The sequence below is a fragment of the Dunckerocampus dactyliophorus genome, chromosome 8 (assembly GCF_027744805.1).
Source record: "Dunckerocampus dactyliophorus isolate RoL2022-P2 chromosome 8, RoL_Ddac_1.1, whole genome shotgun sequence".
NCBI lineage: Eukaryota > Metazoa > Chordata > Actinopteri > Syngnathiformes > Syngnathidae > Dunckerocampus > Dunckerocampus dactyliophorus.
Window position 1 is genome coordinate 9,622,313 of NC_072826.1, and position 21,938 is coordinate 9,644,250.

The 21,938-nt window shown below is 42.4% G+C and overlaps 1 protein-coding gene across 8 annotated transcripts in view; it reads left to right on the forward strand.

Moving 5' to 3' along the window:
* Window positions 1-21,938, forward strand: part of LOC129186368 (tensin-2-like) — a 43,304-nt gene that overhangs the window by 12,386 nt on the left and 8,980 nt on the right. For 4 of the 8 annotated variants that reach the window (XM_054784579.1, XM_054784577.1, XM_054784574.1 and 1 more), the window contains exons 2-18: window positions 890-995; window positions 1,097-1,134; window positions 15,226-15,258; window positions 15,329-15,378; window positions 15,460-15,643; window positions 15,852-15,902; window positions 15,992-16,114; window positions 16,197-16,261; window positions 16,482-16,565; window positions 17,575-17,687; window positions 17,760-17,820; window positions 18,648-18,723; window positions 19,002-19,131; window positions 19,576-19,641; window positions 19,734-19,844; window positions 20,008-21,345; window positions 21,441-21,582. In XM_054784579.1, coding sequence (XP_054640554.1) covers window positions 890-995; window positions 1,097-1,134; window positions 15,226-15,258; window positions 15,329-15,378; window positions 15,460-15,643; window positions 15,852-15,902; window positions 15,992-16,114; window positions 16,197-16,261; window positions 16,482-16,565; window positions 17,575-17,687; window positions 17,760-17,820; window positions 18,648-18,723; window positions 19,002-19,131; window positions 19,576-19,641; window positions 19,734-19,844; window positions 20,008-21,345; window positions 21,441-21,582 — 2,771 coding nt within the window. Of the gene's footprint in view, window positions 1-889; window positions 996-1,096; window positions 1,135-6,843; window positions 7,045-8,045; window positions 8,092-15,225; window positions 15,259-15,328; window positions 15,379-15,459; window positions 15,644-15,851; window positions 15,903-15,991; window positions 16,115-16,196; window positions 16,262-16,481; window positions 16,566-16,877; window positions 17,035-17,574; window positions 17,688-17,759; window positions 17,821-18,647; window positions 18,724-19,001; window positions 19,132-19,575; window positions 19,642-19,733; window positions 19,845-20,007; window positions 21,346-21,440; window positions 21,583-21,938 lie in introns of those variants that run through there. The other 4 variants (XM_054784575.1, XM_054784580.1, XM_054784581.1 and 1 more) reach the window with 4 other exon arrangements.

Below are 21,938 nucleotides of genomic sequence, written 5' to 3' on the forward strand. Positions count from 1 at the left end.
GGCCCTGCCTCCCCCCACAGAGACAATGCAATTATCAGTCATACAGACTGACAAGAGTTCTCACTCTGTTCGCCGTTGTTCGATGAAGCGTCTGGGTGCTGAACCAATGCAGAGTGAATCCTGTTCCTGCCTGATGAGGAAATCAGACACGCATGCAAATGGCAATATATGGAAACCGGCAAAATTATTCCATCCGTACATTTTCTATGCTGTTTCATTAGGGTCGCGGAGGTATGCTGGAGCCTATCCCAGCTAACTTATGGGCGAGAGGTGGGGTACACCCTGGACTGGTCGACAGCCAATCACAGGGCACATTTAAACAAACAACCTTTCACACTCACACTCATACGTATGGGCAATTTAGAGTCGCCACTGAACCAAACATGCATGTTTTTGGAATGTGGGAGGAAACCAGAGTACCCGGAGGCAACCCACGCACGCACGGGGAGAACAATTATTAATTAATGAATAGTATAGCTGGCATCTCCGGCAAAATTATTGATGAATTAATTTATTATTGCAAAACTTTTTTACTGAGCAGAGTTGTGAGACAGTTGCATCGAGTCTGTCTGTGTCCAATGTACCTGAATGCTTTTCTTCTCTTGAGTCCAAACAAGGTCGTGTGGTGTGTTTACACAGCTGCCATGATGGCTTGCCGTGGTACCAACTAGTCTTGTTGAAAGGCAGATTTAGTCAGCTTGTCATCAGGGGTGAAGGCAAATTCAGACACAATGAAAAGAGAATCCAACCAAAACAGCTTAAGTCATATAAGTTAGTGTTGGAAAGGTGGATGAAAACAAAACAAGTGGTGTTAAAAAGGTTTGCATACAGTAGGTATTTGGGACAAGAGACACGTAGTGCAAGCTTTAGCTTACCCTTGTGTTTGCAGCAATCCAAAGCAGCGAGCCATGCCTTCACAGAGAGGAGCTTCAAGAGGAGGCGCATGTGTGACGTGTGCCAGCAGACCATAGACACCTCAGCTGCTTTCTGCAGGGGTGAGCTTATACCTCTCAGACACACACACACACAATAGATGATTTTACCTGTTCCTTAAATGCATCTCTCAGCTTTGCTTTTTCCATGCTGTTGTTTGCAGACTGCAAGGTGGCAGTTCACAAGACGTGTGAAGCCAAGGTAGGTCTCTCTCTTTATTTCACATAAGAGCAAATAATGTGTCCCCTGTTCGATTTGGGGCTTTTTGTAAGTAAGGAAGTAGGGTGAAAGTGGAAGAACCAAGTGCATTGACCTAGATGTCTGTTAAGATAAGGCCCGCCCTCTTCTTGAACAGCTAGGTTGCAATGAGTAATTCATTGTGGTAACCTACAGTGGTGATGTCTACTGGAGGTACTTTTAAACACAGCTGGGCTGAAATGCATTTGCAAACCTAAAATATATACCATCTTCTATAAGGTGACAAATCAATGCAGAGCTTATTATTACTTGCTTTACGTCCCCCTTGAGGTCTGGTGTAGGTCAGTGGTCAAAAAGAGTGTCGCCCCCTAAAGGGCAAGGAACCATATTTGTTAACTTAAACTTAAGTCAAAATGAACCGCGTAGACCTCATTACAGGCGCTAGAACCATGTGATTTTCTCTGCAAAGAAATGCAAATTTGAGAGCCCTGACCTCAACCCCATCAAACACCTTTGGGATGAACTAGAACAGTGATGGTGGGCCACCATCAGTGGATGAATGGAGGCTGATGTAGCTGCAAAAGTGCGACTCTATTTCCTCTTCCATCTACGCTTTCTCTAGGTGTTTGAAAACTTTTGCCCATAACAACGTGGGGTCGTAAAAAGTGTAAATGTCAATCATTTGAATTTGAGGCCTTTAAACGTCTAAAATTCTCTTAAAATCTCATAAAATGTCTTAAATTCGTTTTTGAAGGGTCTTCAAAATGAATTAACTTCACTCTTTCATTTCAAACAATTGCATAAACTTCAGTCTCGCTTTAAAATGTTTTGATGTTTGAGGACGCTTTATAACATAACTACAAAACAGAACTAAAGCGGGTGTGCAGCCCAGTCAGAATTGATCAAGCACAAGCAGCTCGTGTGCGTTACAGCAGAGAAAAGCTCACAGCAAAGCCAAATTACTCGTAGAAAATCAGTTAGTGCAGTGCTTGTCAAATAGCGGGGCGGGCCCCCCCTATTTGGGGGCCGCGGAGAACTGTCGGGGGGGGGGGCGTCAGAGGCAGGGAGGACTTTCAATATTAGTGCAGACCTGCCAACATGTATGAATATGTCGTACTCAGCATGCAATTAGACTCTTGAATACGCTTGCATGCTTCACTGCTCTCCGTTTTGTTGGTTTCAGTTTCGAGTTCAGTCTGTACAGTACAGATAAAGAAATATTTTCTCAGTTTCTCAATAGTATTTCAAATCGGTTATAATCAGTTAATCAGCCAGTATTGTTCATGAGGATCTGAGGCACCGAGGTCCACCGCGACCCAGTCTGTTGCAACTCCAGTTGACCTATGGACAGCGCTTGGGTCTACACCCTCACTAAAACGGAGGTGCTCTGGACTTTTCACACGGTAGCTAAGCACCAATAACATACTGGCAATCAGAACATTGATGAGCTGATGCACATTCCCGGATTCTGAGATAGTAAAAACCTTTAAGTGTGGAAAAGACAGGACAGCGTACATTGTGCAGTTTGGATTGGCCGATTTCATAAAGAGAGATGTCATCCTTGCAAGTAGTTCCGGCTCTGCGATTTACCGTCATGTCTTTTGTACTTTTTTGACGGCATGGATGTGAAATGGATCTTACATTGTATTCATTATGGTCTTAAAAAAGCCACAAAAAGTCGTAAATGTGATTGAAACCTGCAGAGACCCTGCAAGGTTTTGCAGTGTAGCGAAGCCTGTCCTTCATCTTGAAACCAAGATTTACTTTCTCATTTTTCATTTTTTTTAAGGACACAGACAGTACTTTTATATGCCCTTCAAAAATTGCATGAATTCTGTTGAAACCAGCTTTTAGAACAGAATGTTATTATCGGATCGGATTTACATACCTAGATATGCGATTGCATACGCTAACACCGACCAATCATCGGAGCATGGGTTCTCCACGGCAGGATATAACCCGGAAGCGGATCCCATTCAGTTCACAACAGAGGCAGACAATACTTTCAGCATGTCATCTGCAGGATCTCATGGTACCCATTTTAGGGGTGAAGACACCACCACAGTTTTGCTTCAGCAACTGAAAGAGCTCAACATTTTGAAGTGCCTCGATGTACATTCGTTGTCACTGATTAGCGACTAGCTGCCGAGTTGCCTTGTTTGGATGTTGCGGAGAAGGTCAACCGGAAAAGCCATACATTTACCCACGCTGAAAGGGGCATAAGCGCCATCCAGCGTTTCGCAGGCAGACATAGACATGTGTGGCCATTCATTAAATGTGAAATATGTCGTGGGTGCCATCCAGTGTGGCTGTGTAGAAGTACGTCGGTAGACCTCATACCCTGACTCCTTAAGAGTCGAGCCGAGACATCGAGTTGACAACTCCAGCTCCAGCTTCCAGCTCCAGCGTTCTCGTCTCTCATTCTGCGGACCCTGGACCCTGAGTGCGGACGCAACGCGTGGCCGGCTGGACCAGACTAGTTACACGTGTAAACAGGGACTTCACAGACACGTCTGAAAAGGGAAGACATCGATTTATTTGGGGAATCTGATTAATTTAGTGCATATAAACTTAGCGAGTGTGGTAAACCTTCAGTATCTTGGTGGCCACCTCATAAGCAGAACACAATACAGAAAGAGCACATTCACATCACTGCTCACGTCAAATCCTTGCGGGATTTCAAATCAGGAGACTTTGCCACACAGACTAAATGACCTAATAGTGTGCCACTGGACACTACCAGCTGTTGTGCCTTAGCAGCCTGCCCTAAAAGAGGATTATTGTTTTTGTCATAGCCGCCCTGCAGTTACCACGGAGATGGACAAATACAACTGCGTGTGGCTGCTGGAGAGACAGTAGGCCAGAGTGGTCATCATCACATATGACGATGATCAATGTGAATGGAAGAACAGTGTAAATATAGAAAATAACAAGAGTGCCATAGATGCTTGCCAGTGAGTGATTGGTGCAGGGGACGCAAATAGGTGAGAGGCAGCTGGTGGGGCTCTCTGTGAGTGTGTGTTTGTGTGTACGTGCGTGTGCACATGCTATTATTACTTTCTGGGAACATGAATCTGATAGCAGGGGACCAAAACAAAATGCTTGCAAACCAAAATGGGTGATTACAATTAAGGTGTATACCGAAAATGCTTTAATTATAGGCTGGGCATTTGTTTACCTAAAACACGAAGAGGACATTGTGTTTATTGGATGCAGGCAATAATTGGAGAAAAGCCATATTTGCAACTTAATTTTTGTAACTTTAATAATGATTTGGGGTGCTTGATAAAGTAGAAAGGAAAACGTAATTCATTAATTGGTTCCAGACTCGGCCGTGATAAGTGACTTTCCGCTCAAACAACTGCAGTCACATGACATCTTTGCGTGGTAAATTGGTGAATTTCCTCTAGTAGTCGCTATGACAGCTCACTTTTACGCTTAGCGTAATCCCTCGTTTTATCGCGTTTAAATGGCTCCAGACCCGACTGTGCGTGTGCCTGTGCACGTGTCTGCGTACCTGTGCAATATGTGCATGTGCATGAGTGTGTGTCTATGTGCATGCGAGTGTGCTGTGTAAACTGGGGTGGCGAGACCGAACTTTGCTTTGTGCAGAACTTCATGTCTATGCCATACAGTATGTCTGTAGTAGCATACTTCCACACACACTCACTTCCAAATAATCTTACACGCAGTACACACGTATGCAGGTGCGTGCACACTACCATGCGTTCATGCAGGCATACAGAACATGCGTAGACCTCATTGTTTCCCATTCACGGTCGCCTACTATACTGTATATAGCGAGTAATCTGAGAACTATAGATACACTTTTTCAAAAAAAGCAACTACCGACAACTCTAGGCTACTGCAGACTGTGCAAAGCATGCACAAATCACTTTCTATCATCACTGAGCACGAAGTGGAGCTGCAAGCTCCGCCCTCACTCCTCAGTCTCAACTGCAAAAAAACACCATATCGAGTAGCGGCAGCAGAGCAGCTTGTTTGTAGTTGTAAACACATTTGCTTTGCTTTTCATGGTGATAATGACTTTTTGCAAATGTTTCATCGTGGTTGTCATGGACGTCATTAAGCTTTTCGTAGTTTAGAAAAACAATATTAGGAGGTTGCCTGCAGCCACAGCCAATGTATGTTCGGGTTTTTGGTCCAATCAGATTTCACCTTCTGTGTGTTGTCATACCAATGTAATTTGCCCAGGGCCTTCAGAGGCAGGACGCTGGACTATGTCACATACATACGATCTGAAATGGGGCTGTTTCTTTAGCCATACAGATTTCCTATTCACTTCACAACGCCTGCTAGCTGGCCTACAGTGATGTCAGCATTTTCCCGTCCTCTGATTACGTAGTTGGTGTCTGAAAGCCTATTCCCGAACACTCAAAGTTACCAGTGCACTTGAATGCATCATCACATGAAGACATGAAGTTCCCACATAAAGAAAGGAGACAGGCATGGAGTTGTTTACCGTTCTGTGTGTTTTATATGAACATATCAGTGAGTTTATAAATATATATTTTACATATAAGTCAGCGCAGGAAAGGGTGCTTATGAGTTTTTTATGTTTTGGACACGTTATTAGATAAATAGACTCTGTACTGCTTCATTTAATGTTGTAGTGTAGATGTTTGTAATTGGAGTTGTTTAGAGATGATGTATGTAAAGATACAGGGTTAGCTGGTTTCACGCTTTAGTAATAATGGTATTCACACCCAATTCTGTAATGCCACGCATGGTTATATTGCCTTTATGTATATTATTGATTGTTTGTGTAACGGTGATGTGATAGTAGTGGTATTAAGGGGTGGAGTGGGTCACTTACAGTAAGTACCCACTGAAGGCCCGGGTGCCTCTGCATTTTTGGGATGTAAGTGTGTCCACATTAGCATTACTTCATGGGAACATACATCTGATGTTACATTTTCATTTTTTGCAAGGACCAAAACGCTGGTGGACTCCAAACAAAGCAAGTGATTTATCGATGTGTGCGTGTGAGTGCGTGTGCGCGCACATTAATATCACTTTCTGATAGCACAAATGTAGGGTGGGGACTAAATTATTTGCAGGGACCAAAGAGTTGGTGATCACCAAACAAACTGCGTGATAAGAATCAAGACACATTTTCAAGGGTTTGGGGGATTTTGTTTTGTTGTCATGTTTTTATTGAAGCGTTGTGCATTCGTGCTACCCCACTGCCATCAGACTCTTAAGCAGCTGATCAGAACATCACACTACAGACACTTTAATACCAACCTGAACACTCTTTTTGCACAGCACACAGCTCTTTCATTTTGTATGTACCATTTTTATGCCTTAATATTGATCTTGTATGTTTTACTTTTGTCTTATCGATTTTTACACATTTTTTTTACTATTCTTATACTACTTATACTATTTTTTATGCTAGTATTCTGAGTGGACAGCAAAGTAAGAATTTCATTGCACAGGGAAACGTGTTTCTTTACTGTGCACGTGACAATAAACACTTTGAATCTCTTTTGAATTGAATTTTGCTGCCCCACCTCATAACATAGCCTCTTTGTCCTGCCGATGTTTAGCATATTCCTTCACGGGAGAGGTCACTGGGCATATTATCTCCGCCCAGTGCGTGCATGCGGTGTACTGGTGTGTGTGCATGGAGGGAGGGGGGGGGTCCTTGCACACGGCAGACAGGGCAGTTTTACTCTTGCGCCACAAGCCGGGCGCAAGAGAGGGGGGAAAAAAGCTATGTGGTGACTGCTGCTGGCAATATGCGAGTGTGGATGTGCGAGAGAGGGAGAGTGTGCGTGAGGGGTAAAGTGAGTTGTACGTGAAAGAGGGAGGCACGCTGTGTATCCTCACTGTACGGACAGGACTGCTCAGAGGCGGAGGCAAAGACTGAAGCTGCTTTGTTGAGAGGTAAATAAAACAACGGCACCAGGTAGTGAACATGTGGTGTACTCTGTTGTCTACTAAATCTACCGTGTTGTCTCTTATGTTGAGTTGTCAACTTTAAAGCCTTTTTGCAGTGGGTGCTCTGTTCTAATTCCATGATTGCATATTGTTACCACAATAGCCAGTGTGCGCATACTTTGCTCCAAAAGACGATTTCTTTTGCCACAAGTGCGGAAATAGTGACCGACAAAAAAAAAATCTACTCTTTTGAATTTTTAATACTAGAGAGCTAATATGATTTTAATGACACTTGCTTCCTCTACATCGATGAATACAGATAAATAGAAATGTTCCCTATTCTCACATCCAGATGACACAAGGGGACAAAACTCCACCCAGTGATGTCAATCAGCTGTCCTAACAACATGTGATGGATGCTAATGTTGCGTAGTGATGTACAGATGGTTCCAATGTCTGCTCCTGCACAGCAGCTGTTCTGCTAAAACGTCTTGCTAATTTATGAAATGATATAGCGGTGATGAATTAAATCTCTGCAGATGTTGTAAACAACTGTGCTTTATCGCTGTTTTTGTGTTTATTGGTAAGGTTTGGTAAGATTTTTTTTTTTGTAAAGCTGTCATTGATATTTCACCACAGGTGACCGGATGGACAGGCTGTCCTATCATCATTATCATAGCAAATCATTGAGACGTGTACACAGATTAGATAGTCACTAGGATGGGAATGGATTTCGCTGACGAACATCTGTGTTACCAGATTAGGATGTTGACGTATCACCTCCTGCAGACAGTAGTCATAGTGGGTGCCTGGCAAACTAATATACTGTAACACTAATTTACCATACTTTTCTTAGCCTTATCTGAAGTGACACCGTGCACGCACACACACGGCGAACCACCTCTACTGTTTACCCATTTCTTTCATTTCCTGATATCAATCAACAAGCTAATAACTGTGCTGCATGGTTTGTTTAATATCTCATCGTGCTTATTCTTTCATTTCAGATGGATTTAATGTGACCTTTAATCAATCGCCATGTATTATAGCAGGGTATGTAATACAATGTAATGTTGTGAAAATGTAGTAGTAGTAGTGATATGTGTCCGTAGAACCAAACGTGATAAAAATGTACCTCACTTGTTTGCTCCACTTTTGAGAGAAGAGGCGCTCCAATGGTCGGTTGTGAAGTTGCAGTTTTTTTTATAACATTATGAGGGAAAAACCTCCTTCCTCATGGACACGGCCTCTGACCTGCCCCCAGCTAGTTGAGTCTACCCCGTATACTGTATATGGCCATCGGGTAGAGAAACGCAGGCTTCGCTACACATCTTAAAGACCTCTGCCAACTACCCCCGTCAGTCAGCTATAGACTTGGGAGATGCAAATATTAACAATTCGTTTTTCTTCAGCAAAGAAGCGAACCCAGCATGATGTTGCTGTTCTAATGTAACTTCATTGTTAGCACTGTAGCTCACATACTGTAGCTATGCTAGTGTTGCTAAATAGTTTGTGACCTCCATTCCTACTCGTTAATGTTATGTTGCTGTATGTGATATATACATACACAGTGCACGCAAAATAGGGTTTACTAAACTGAAGTCTAAAGCAAATCTTAATTCCAGCATCAATACTAGATTTTCGCCAACATATTTCCAATACAATATTGTGGGACCTCTAAGAATGTGTCAAACCTCAGTTTTCGTACACCCTCGTTTTAGTCTGATTCGGTTTTCGTCTGAAATTTTTGCCAAAATTTTGCCTCGGTTTTCGTACAGTCTTGGTTTTCATACAAGGTTGCGCGTAACAAACCAGTCGATTTGCCCGGTACTGTATCGTTCCGTGAAATCGAGTGCCCAAACAAAGCACGCTATGTGTCACTGTTTTTTTTATTGATTGCGGCTGTTAAAGAACCCACCACGGGGCCAAAGAATGTTGCGGATGCCAGTAATTTGATATAGGTGAGAAACACTATTGAACTGATCTTGCCGTAAAATACAGGAAAGTCCGCATCAACAAAGTTCCACCATTCTCATTGTTCTGCATTTTAAAACTATAAATATTCTGTATAAAATGTATTATTTTTTCATCTTTTTGTGTGTCTGGAACGGATTAATTGGATTTACATTATTTCCCATGGGAAAATTGCCTTGGTTTTCATACGTTTCCAAGGTTCCATGGGTACTATATTATGGGACCTTTAAGCATTTTACGTTACATTTGATCTGGATCTGGATCTGGATCTGATCTGGATTAAAATGTTGGCCGGGGGGGTTATGCATCCCTTAAAATCTATACATAGCAAAACAATTTGAAATACAGTTGGCTTATCATGATAAAAATGTATTATTTTAATTAATACACTTAGTTCCTATTATGTAGTAGTAATACAGTATATCTAGATAAATTACATCCAAGTATTTTTTGCCTGTATCTCCACTTCATGATGATTTGACCTTTTCAACATAATTCGAGTCTCCAGGTTTTCCTGCATGTCCTGTTAAAAGTGTGTCAGACGACATGTTTTATGACCCCTCCTTCATAAATGTCTCCATTCGCTGTCAAAACACAAACTTCCGCTTTGGACCGACCATACCTCCTTCGTGCACTTCAGCTGATGAATAATGTCATTAAATGATGAATTACACAGATTTCAACGTAAAATGTCCAAGCAGCTGATCGAAACATGAATGACTTTCACTAAACATACTATGTATATATAAACAATGGCTGAATTATCGTGGTATTTATGATAATCCTGTCATTGGAGGCCTGAAGCATACATACGAGACAACCACTGTTGCCATTGCTGGTGATGTTGCAACGAGAGCGAATGTAGCGATTAAGAATCTGAAATGAACCTTTAAGTGTTTCACAGAGACCTGTGGTCTATATTAAGGAGCCTGATCAAAATAGCTGTGTGACATCTTTGTGCTCTGGAGGCATGTTCAGCTGTTGACATGTCTCTCCATCCAGATCACTCGCTTTCTGTCTGCGTCTCCCTTTGCTTTCCCTTCCCTTTTTTTTTTTTTTCTTGCATTTTCCGTGTTTTCTTCTCTTACATTGATACCTGACCCCTGCCTGAGTCTGCAGGCCAGTCACTGTGTGGACTTACTCCTGCTCTGTGTGACGCTCTTCATGGTGTCCTTCACTGTCTGGTGTTGTTTATATGGGAAGCCCAGATTGTGGTGGCGATCCTGTCCTGAGGCGCTGCTTTATGTGGAGGTGGAGTGCAAGAGAGAGGAGGGGAGTGACAAACTGCAGGGGTTAGGAAGTAGAGAATCGAGGGGAAAAGAAGTATGCTAGAGCGATTCATTGCTTCCCACTGCTCCGTTGTCGTATGGATGAATGTGCATTTTTTTCTGTTGACTTTTTGTGGTTTTATTGTGCGATGAAGAATATGGAATATAAGCGCTTGCTATTTTTTGCCACTCCGGTTGCAAATAAGGAAGAGTTACTCACTTCTCCCTCTGTCTGATGTCAGCTTTCGCTCTTCCTGGATGGCATGCCATTTAGCAGCTCTAGCGGGTCCCTGTGTTGGCCTTCATTTTCTCTGGAATAGCAGTGGTAAAAGTTAAAACAGGGCGACAGAAGAGCAAGGGCAGCGCAAAATGCAAGGGCAGCGCGGAGTTTAGGTTTTTGCCGACGTTTATCTGTTGTTCAAAATAACTTGAAAAGTTCTGAATGGATTTCGATGACATTTTCAGGAACTGTGGGGAAAAGGGATATGGAAGAACTGGCTAAATTTTGGAGTTGATCCAAAATCCAAAATTCAAAATTTTCTCCAAATTCACCCTTGTCCCTACACTAATTATTATTAACTGCAACTACTGCCGAATTTTTCAACCATCCATCCATCCATCCATTTTCTATGCCGCTTCTCCTCATTAGGGTCGCGGGGGCATGCTGGAGCCTATCCCAGCTGACTTCGGACGACAGGCGGGGTACACCCTGGACTGGTCGCCAGCCAATCGCAGGGCACATACAGACAAACAACCATTCACACTCACATTCATCGGCAATTAACCTAACATTTTTCAACCGATTCAAGCCATTCCAACATCAAACTGTTGAACACGTTCAGGACATTCAGTCTACCTATAGTTATACTAAAACAAAAAATTACAAATTTTCCCAAAATTCACACTTTTCCATAAAACGGCTGTTACCTAGCATTACGACTTCCACATTTCTCAACCGATTCACCTCATTCCAACATCAACTCATTCAACAAAGTCAGGACATCATTCATGCTTTTAACCACAGCACAAAAATTCCCACATTTTTTCTCCCGGAATGCAAAATGCCTTTGATCTAAAGAGTTCTAGCGACTTCCACATTCAGACCGTCCTGACATCAAAGCATTCAACTAATTAAGGACATTCATGCCATTTTCCATATACCAGGAATTCCCACTTTTCGGAATGCAAAATGCCTTTGATCTAAAGAGTTCTAAATACTTCCGCATTTCTCAACCGATTCAAACCATTGCAAAGTCTAAATTCTCTACTTTTTTGGGACATTTAGCCTAATACTACCATATTTAGCTATTTTAATGGGTAGACACATATATAAACACTTAGCACTATCATTCTAGGTGTTAGCATGTTAGCATTTCCATCATGTTAACATTAGCATAGGAGCAGTTTTAACCATTTTCATAGGTAGGAATATATATAAAGACTGAGCACTATCATGCTAGGTGTTAGCATGCTAACATTAGCACGTTAGCATTGCTAGCATGCTAACAGCATAGTAGCATGTTTAGCCATTTTTATAGCTAGACACATACAGTATATAAACACTATTATGCTACATGTTAGCATGTTACCATTAGCACTTTAGCATTGCTGCATGTTAACATTAGCATAGTGGTATTTTTAGCCATTTCCATAGCTTGACACTTATATAAACACTTACTACTGTTATTCTACCTGTTACCACTGCTAGCATGCTAACATTAGCAGTCTAAATTTGTAGATAAAATACATTTAGGACTAATATTTATGGTGTAAGTCACAATATGGGGGGAACTATTGCGCTTGGTGGAGGTATGCGCTCTCCGAGTGCTTTTCTAGTTGTTAATTAATCTGTCCTTTTCCAAGTGTTTCTAGTAGTCAGAGAATAATTCATTTCAGTGAGTTCATCAACCACATTTTCTTAGGGGACAACACTGTAGAAATGAAACGTGGATGCACTTGGAGTAGTCAGTGTACACCTTATATAGGACTATAGATTTACTATCCACTGAAAACGACTCCGCACATAGCCATTATTTTCTAATTGGCTGGCAACGCAAGTGAGGAATAAGAAGTCAAGTGTAGTTATAGTGGTGCTAACATCATGGTGTGGGGCTGCATGAGTGCTGGAAACATCAATGTGGACATGTTCACCGTGGGGTGTAATCACTTGTGTTGCCAGCTATCCCCAAAAACATATTGGTCAAATTCAGAATCAAGCCTGTTGGGTGGAAGTTGTCCCTCGATTGCTTATTAAGAGTCTGTCTCCCTGTTTTTGTTCATATCATGTAGATAGGAAGACCGAGACAAACATACTTTGCTGAAAAAACGAAACATGTTGATTAATGAGGCAAGAGGTGCCACTAAACCAAATCCAGATCAGCTGGTGGGCACCTAGTCGGTCCCTTAGGCTGTGATGAAACACTGTCATTGGCGCCTCAGTAAAGCACACTGATGATCAAGACAAACTGAACCAGATGGCTCAGGCCCCCCATGGCTGCAGCATACAGTCTGCATGCATTAATGAAGAGCCTGCAGCTGGTTGCGCGACCAAACACGTGCATGCTCTCTGTATGTTCCTGTGTGTATTGTCTTTATCTTGTATGTCAAGGCCTTCTGCCTCTGGGTTAAACCCTGGTCTTCGTTTTTGCGCGCGTGTCGTTTTATGCGTGGTCATACACACGTGTGTGACTGTCTCCTACTGTTCCTTCCTGAAACCAAGCACTTCAACCACTTAACAACCATTATTAAACCTATTAGAGAGAACATGACTTCCCCAACGGCAGCATTTTCATGTCCTCTCATTTCCTACTGTGGGTTTTATATCGTGTTTCTCATCTCCGCACATCTCTGTGCACACTTAAAAGAAAGAATGATGTCTTCTTTCAGTAGAAGAACCGCACCTTCCCTACTATTTAGTAATATGTTTTGTCAAAGCGACAGCTGTGGAAAAAGGTCATGAAACAACAACAAAGCTGATTAAAAAGCCTTAGTCTGCATGCACGTTTGACAAAAACGTACAAGTGTCACATGCACAAACATTACTCGTCGGAGGGAACACTCATTTGTAAATAGCTGTGATCGTCAGGCATCCGACTTGTTAACTTGCTGCTTGACACCTGTCATCAACTGGCCGACCATCAGAGGCTCCAGCTCAGATGCCAATCACTCCAATGCAAGGGCTCCGAGGTCAAACGTTGACAAGGTGTCGCTTGTCAAGACGGTTGGAAGTTGATACAGTGGCCTGGATGTTTCTTGACTTCCTGTAGCTTATCGCGGGAGCCGTCGGAGAGCTTGGTGTGCTGTTTCTTGGTACAGTAATTATCGTGAGAAATCGGCGCAAAGATGGATGTGTAAGTCTGTCCATTGGTGTTGGCCCTCTTTGCTATAACAGCTTACGCTATTATGGGAAGACTGTTGGAGTGTGTCTGTGGGGAATTGATGTCCATTCATCCTGATGTTGTCTGGCAATCTCATCCCAAAGGTGTTTAACGGGGTTGATATAGTTTCCATACCTATAATGTATAACGCCGGTGGTTTGCAATTTTTTCTGTCATGCCCCCCGGGGGAACAGAAATTACTTCTCGCCCCCCTCCAACTTGAAATACTATTAAGAACCTGATAATATTGAGTTATCTGTATAAACCTGTATGAGTTGCCAGATCTGGTATCGTTCAAGCATGAATGAAGACACTAACAGACCTGCCAACCTTGATGAAACTTTACATGAAAAATGCGTACATGTTGGCAGGCCCTAATACTGAAAGTCCCCTCCTGCCTCTCTCTGTTTTCTGCAGAAAACCCATCTCACTCACCCCAAGTCGGTAATAATTTATAAAAAAACGTGATAACACAGGTCAAATGTACAGCATACATGAAAAAAACACCATTTGTACATGTTTGTCTTTATGCTTTACTGATAATGTTTTTTTGTCATGCATTGAGATTTCACACGTTGTTCGGCAGTCATTGAACACACCGTAGTTGCTGTGAGACGCAAAAGTGAAACTTGTATGTAACTTCTACATCGTGACTCTCATTCCATCTGTTCGTCCGTCATCTTATAAGTTAGTTATATTAGCTGGCATTAGTTAGTTCAGGGGTCACCAACGTGGTGCCCGCGGGCACCAGGTAGCCCCCCACGACCACATGAGGTGCCCGCAAACCTGCTTTTCATTCAGGTTTTCAGTTAATAATGAAAGAACAGTAGAAAGAAACGCATTCTGAAATACAAAATGTGAGTTGTGGACACCAGCATTTTATTAATGTTCTGGTAAAACAAGCGTATTCGCTTTGTTTGGGTTTAAAATAAGCTCTGAAAATAATTGCTACAAAAATGAGTAGCTCTTGGCCATTTTCATTTTGTAAAAGTAGCTCTCACAAGGAAAAACGTTGGTGACCCCTGAGTTAGTTACTCATGATACATTTTATCACTGGAAATGTGTGTGATGAGAGTTTGAGGCATATCAAAGAGAGAATGGGAGGCTTCTGGAGCCGAATCTGATCAAATAATAACAACAGTCGCTCTTTTGGCAAATGTAGATCCGAAATCGGAGGCGAAAGCCGACGTCACGCTCGCAGGAGGGCTCGGAGGGGGAGCAAATTGTGTCTGAAAAGTAGATATTTTTATGGGCTTCTCAATTACTCACGGATTTTTCTTCCTTAATACGCATGCAAGAGCTTGTCTGGCGTGTGATCAGGACCGTTCGAGCAGCTGCGGCACATGACAGAAGGAGATTTGGAATGAATCTTTCCGTCCACTCTCCCACCCTCTCATCCCTGCCTGTGACCATTCCCTTATCTGTGCCACTCGAGCAGGATCAAGATCATTAACACTACACATGACATGGCATGTGTGCCCTTATTACCTCACATGTGTTCCCAGTGTGTTTATTTTCATATGCTAATGTGCTTTCAGCATGAAGTAACCGTATGCATTTTCTTCCAGGTGTCTCCCACCTGTGCCTCGACTCCAAACCAGGTATGTGTCACCGTGCTTTCAGTGATTTTACAGTGAAATCAGCAAGACACGTTTCTTTACGGTTTTTCAGCACAATTCTATTAAATCTGCTTCACTGAGAAAAAGAGGCTCCATGCCGAGGTACGCTTAATGACACACGGAAAGCATTTCTATTTCAAAGTAAACAAGCAACGTTTAAATTCATATTATTTTCATGTCTAGAAGTCAAAGCGAGGAGCAAGGGATGGAGCATGTGATGGAGCGCCACTACGACTTTGACCTCACCTACATCACCGAGAGGATCATCTCAGTGTTCTTCATGCCCGAGCTTGAGGAGCAGCGGTACCGCAGGGATCTACAGGAAATGGTGTCCATGCTTAAATCCAAGCACCAAGACAAGTTCCTGGTGTGTCACACAAAAACAAGTTTAAAAGCTTAATTGATACATGAACCAAACCTCTCTCCTGGTAACTTAGCGTCCAAAACATTATGACCGCTTGTACAAGATGTGTATTAACACGGCGTACTGGATAATGTATTTATTACTGTTTTTGTATGCATTGCTGCAGATTGCTTAATGCTTCAATCACTTTTTTCTTATGTTTCTCTTCTAGCTTTTGAATTTATCAGAAAAGAGACATGACATCACAAGACTCAACCCAAAGGTTACTATTTGAGAGCATTTACATTAGCACAAGTATCCAGTCATTAAATACGTTATGTAATTTAATTTTTAGCTCCTCTTGCCCTGCAGGTGCAGGACTTTGGCTGGCCTGATCTTCACGCTCCACCTTTGGATGGGATTTGCACTGTATGTAAAGCAATGGAGACCTGGATGAGCGCTGATCCTAATAACGTGGTGGTTCTCCACTGTAAGGTCAGTGCAACCTGAACATACAGCTAGCCACAGTGAATAATGTAAGACAATCTAATAGTCATATTGTTCTCTGCTCTGACAGGGGAACAAAGGAAAGACAGGGGTCATAGTGGCAGCCTACATGCACTATAGCAAGATATCAGCAGGGTAAATTTGGTCGTTATAATTCAAAATGTGCGGTAATGGTAGTCTAGTCAAAATCAATTACACATTACACAACTTGCAGTCATACTTGACGGTCAGTAATTCATTTTCTGTGACAAAGTCTTCACCGCAGTGAATCCCAAATATTACTGTACACTTACTTAAATATTTTGCTTACACAACACTATAAATGTATTAATGAGTTGTGACTGTGTGTCTACAGAGTGGACCAGGCACTCACCACATTAGCAATGAGGAAGTTCTGTGAGGACAAAGTTTCGTTTTCCCTTCAGCCTTCTCAGAACAGGTCTGAAAAACACACACACACATTTTACATCACTCACCTACACCTTGGTTTACATTACTTGCCTTGCAGTGACTCCAAGGGATTTCTGTTGTTTTGCACTCACATGCCACAACATTACATCCAATACAAGATGCATCAAAAATGATGGAAAAAATTGAGATAGATATGCTTGTTCTTAGAGCAGTGATCCCCAACCCCCGGGCCGCGGCCCGGTACCGGGCCGTGGGTCATTTGGTACCGGGCCGCACAGAAAGAAAAAATCATTTCCATTATTTCATTTTTTTTTGGATGTTTTATTTTGAAAGTGGCCGGATTTTCTCTGTTACATCCGTCTCACTTGACGCATGTCCATTGTGCGAGTGCTAACTTTATCTCCTGCCGCACAGATAGACTACCACTGTATTTTTACCATTTTTCTTTCACCTCATATTTGGTGTCAAATGCTGATACTATGTGGGAATGCATAAAGGTAAGTTTTGATGACTTATTGAGTGCTAATGTGCACATTTGTCTCAAGTTTAATTCATGCTAGCGCACTGCCTCTTACGACACACATCAAACAGCGATGTAATAATCTCTCTGGAAAAACTTGGCTGGAACTTGAACTGGTGGATGGTGGGTCGGCATTCATTTTGTGCTTTTAATTTGATGTTATTCATGTCTTAGTTTTACACAATACATAATAAATAAGATAAATTAGATCGCTACAGTATAATGTACGAACCCCCAAAGATTTGTGGGAACACAAGCCGGTCCGTGGGTCAAAAAAGGATGGGGACCACTGTCTTAGAGGACCACGATGTATACCACCGGGCATCTTCTCACAATTAAGAGTGCAGCAGCTCTACCCAGTGGGAAGTGTGGAATACATTAAATATTTTATTACTGTAATCACTAGTTTTGATACAGTTCTTGTGTTGTGCGTTAGCTTGTACAGGTGAAGTGTGCCTAAAGAAGGGTCTGTATCCCATATAACTCATTTTAACTTTTCCTCACCTCCCGTCCTCAGGTACATCTACTACTTTGGTGGTCTCCTGTCTGGTTCCATCAAAATGAATAGCAGTCCTCTATTCCTCCACCAGATCCTTATTCCATCGCTGCCAAATTTTCAGACTGGAGGAGGTCAGTTTTATGTAAAGAAATGTATGCATGTATGATAATAGCTTGTAGCTCTGTCATGTTTTGTCTCTACAGGTTACTTTCCGTTTGTGAAGATCTACCAGTCATTACAGCTGATCTACACCTCCTGTGTGTAGTAAGTAGTCACGAGTAGCCATCCAGTTGTCCCACCATATTTTCCGTCAACCGAAGGGAGTGCAACAGGGGTGTTGCGGCTGTTTTTTCATTGGCCCGTAGAACATTCCAAAAAGAACATTTAATAAGAAAGGTTTTTTTATTTTTTTTAAACAGAAAAAACGAAAAATCAGTAATTTTACAAAAAGAAGTAAAAATATTAAGAGAAAAAAGTCGTATTCTAATAAGAAAAAAGGCTGCATTTTTTTACGAGAATAAACTTGTAATCTTATGAGGTAAAATAATGTCATTTTAGTAGCATTGAGTTGAAATATTAAAGGAAAATGCTGTCATATTATGAGAAACAAACAAAACTAAGTAAAGTTGTCGTTTTCGGAAAATGAGGTGGAGGATATTATGGGGAATAAAGTCATAATATTACAAGAACATCATTTACGAAGATTATTTGAGAAGAAAGTTGAAATATTTGGAAAATCATTTTTAAAAAATGCACTGAAGTTAATGAAGAATAATACGCTTTTTCACCGATAAAATAAAGCTGGGATGAAGTTTATTCTTGTAATATATATCACTTTTTAGCATATCTTACAAAATATCCAAGTGTCCCTTGCATTTAGTTTTTTTAGTATGTGGCCCTCAGGGGAAAAAGGTTGGACACCCCCTTTTTATTGCAGACAGATGCAGCCTTCACTTATGTTTACATAGAGGGCCGCTGCCGTGCTTACGTTAAAGTTCACATTGTTTACCTCTAATTTACTCAATAGAGATGTTTGACTGGTTTTATGTGTGTTTTGTCGAACTCTCATTGGTACTTGTGTGTGTTTCTAGCAACCCTCAGTCCTCTCGGTCAAGGAAGCTGTGCGTGACAATGGAACCAGCATTATTGTTAAAGGGAGACATTATGGTGAGAAAATGTACATCAGTGACATACTGTACTTGTGTGTAACCCAGGCATTCAAAGCAACATAGCTTGAATTATTTCCACTTCAAATGAATCCATTATTGTTCTCTACTGTGTTGCCCTTTGTGCGGGTCAAACAGTTCAAGGTCTGTGAGCTTGACTTTCTCGCCTAACAGCAGCGACGTCTGACGTCACTCAATCCAACATGTTCCATTTCCATCAATGCGTTCGTTCATCAAGAATATTATTTTTTTCACGTGCTTCTCATCCTCACCTTGTAGGTTAAGTGCTATCATCGACGAAGCCAAGCAGCGGAGAGAGAGGTGGTATTCAGGATCCAGTTCCATACTTGCACCATTCATGGAGCCCAGCTCTGGTTTGGCAAGAAAGAACTAGACGTAGCGTGCTCAGGTATAAGAACAGTAGCCCAATAATGTAGTAGTCCATGGTGGCTAAACTGCATCCATGTCCAGTCTTTGGGAAAGAAAAGAAAGAGAATATGACCAGAACAGCTTATTGCCTCAGTGTTATTATATCATCATTGACTATACTAAAATATATTACAAATATAATGTAAATGTCCTGTTGTATACGCATGGTAGTATTTATAGCAGCCTCATGACATTAGAAAGTCGCTTTAAGTGCTCGCTACCCCATGTTACTTGTTGACAATGTATGTATTATATAACCACATTCCTGGATGAAAGTAAGACTATTATGAGATGAACAATACCTTTGATGCTTGATGCTGTTTACTCAAGACATTTGGAGTCTTTTATATTAATGACTTTGCTTTTCTGTCGTCACAGTGATATTTCAAAAGATTGTGTTTTACATAAGCGTATCTTTTTATAGATGACAGGTTTCCTCGTGATGCTGCAGTGGAATTTATCTTCTCTAGTGGACCGGAAAAAATAAAGGGTGAATATCTTTAGTGATGGAAGTCTCACGTTTTTTTTTTATGTGCTTTATCGTTTACTCGTTATTCTAATTTCATAATGTCTGCTTTCAAGAACACCAGAAGACTGACGCCTCCGTCAAAGTGAACTACAACACCTCAGATCCAGTGGTCAGATGGGATTCTTATGAAAACTTCAACCTCCACCATGAAGACAGCATAGAAAGTAAGATAACTGTATCCCGTGGCAATACATCTCGCTGGGCTTGCTTGTGTCTCTCAGATGTCACGTGCAATACATTGTAGTTGGCTGCAGCCATGCACTTTTACTTACCAGTGTAAAGTGTTTTACCGTAACAAGGTGAGTTATACAATCTTGTTTCCGCCAGACATTTCTCATACGAGGGGCCCTCTGGATGGCAGCCTGTACGCTCAGGTGAGGAAGCGACGTGGCCCAGATCAGACGTCCTCATCCGACGGTTGCCTCACCAGCAGCCCGACAGTGAAGTCGCAACCTCTCACCAGAACTTCCAGCTGTGCCCCCTGTGATCATAAAGAGAACCACTCCACCTCCACAGCTCACCCTGAAAGAGAGAATACCGAATGTCCGATTGCGAGAGGCGGGGAAAATGAAACCAGACAGAAATTACGAGGGAAAGAAAAGGATGGCGAGACAGAGATTTTAGAAGACGGAGACCCATCAAGTCTGGGAGGATTAAGGCGAGAACACTCGTGTTGTGGTCGAGCAGGTGCAAAGTGTGGAGGAGGCATGGGACAGCAATGGGAGCGGGAGCCTTCCCTCTCTAATGGTCACTGTTCTGGATGTTGCAACAACATGAAAAAACATCCAAAGAGTCAAACTCTTCCGGCCGTACCATCCAAATCCATATCCCCCTCGCCACATTTGACTCATATGGACCTCTGCCAACGCCATAGTGTCCATCCTTTGCCAGAGTTACCATGGGAACGGACACCCCCATCTCTGTCTTGGCCCCACAGACCGTGCTTTCCTTATTCCCCTCCTGAACATGCACATCCACATAGTCACACCCTGCCAGCCTCGAACAGACACTACACTGATGAAGAATGCCAAGTCTTCCATTATTCCAGCCATGCCCCAACCTCTCATGTCTCCCACCAATCACTACCCTCAAGCCCATACAGAGAGATGTTCTTCGGTTCTCCAACTCCATCCCCTGGTTGTCCCTGCCGGGAATGCTCCAGCAGGCGAGAGCACCAGTCATCCTCGGTCAGGGCGTTCCATCCAATGCATCCGGAACAAGCAGTGGAATTACAACGAACTCGAGAGGCACTGTGGGAAAGTAAAAATCCATGGGAGATGCCAAGGGAGGCTGACTTTTGGCAGTGTAAATCAGCCATCCCGCCATTTCACATCTGCCACTCCGCCATGTTAGATCAGGGTACGAACCCAGAGCAGCTGCGTTTTGTCCTTGGACCTCACCGGAGCTTTCCCAGCCCCCAGTCTCTGATGGACATGCGGGATGGCGCCAGCAGTGGATACCATACGCCTCTGCTTCCACGCCACTCTTGCCCTTGTTCTCCTTATCAGTCATCTCCTGTTGAGAGCCATGAGAGTCGAGGTTATGCTTCTGGTTACCTCTCTGGGTCAGCATCTCCTCTACCTGCTAGTAGCCCGTCGCCTGGGAGAGGAAGACTTCAAGAGACCCCCCCACTATCTAGAGAACAGCAGCATCCTGATGTCAAAGGTAAAAGAGGATGGGGGCATCATAGCAAAGCTCAAATGTATGATATATTTAATTGTTCTACCTGGATTTAATCAGTTGCATCCCACTTTACATAGCAGGAACGGCCAAACCCAGTGCAGCGATTGACATATGTCAGGGTTCAAAGGGTAAACCTGACCGGTCGAGCACCCAGACTCTGGACTCTGATCATGACTATACAGTTATAAGTGGCGGCAGCCCCACACACACAGAAGACAGGTGGGTACATATTTGTTCTACTAACATGTTCTAATATTGAAATCATTCCAGTCTGGACAGTGGCTTTATGGTGGTCTGTCCACAAGTCACAGTTTTATTTGGAGTATCAGATTTTGTGTGTTTGAGATCTCAACATGGGACAAAAATAAAAGATTTTGTCAAAGGGGGTGGAGAAACCTGTAATTCACCAACTTTTACACTAGGTGGAGCAGCTCCTCTCTTCATTTTTCTTTTACACACTTTCAAAACAAGAATTTATTTCAATGGCAAGGGAATTTTCCAAGTCAGATGCCCTTTTGTTGCTGTTCAAAGGCACACATTTTCTTGGGAAATTGTTTTTTGAGTCATACTTGTAA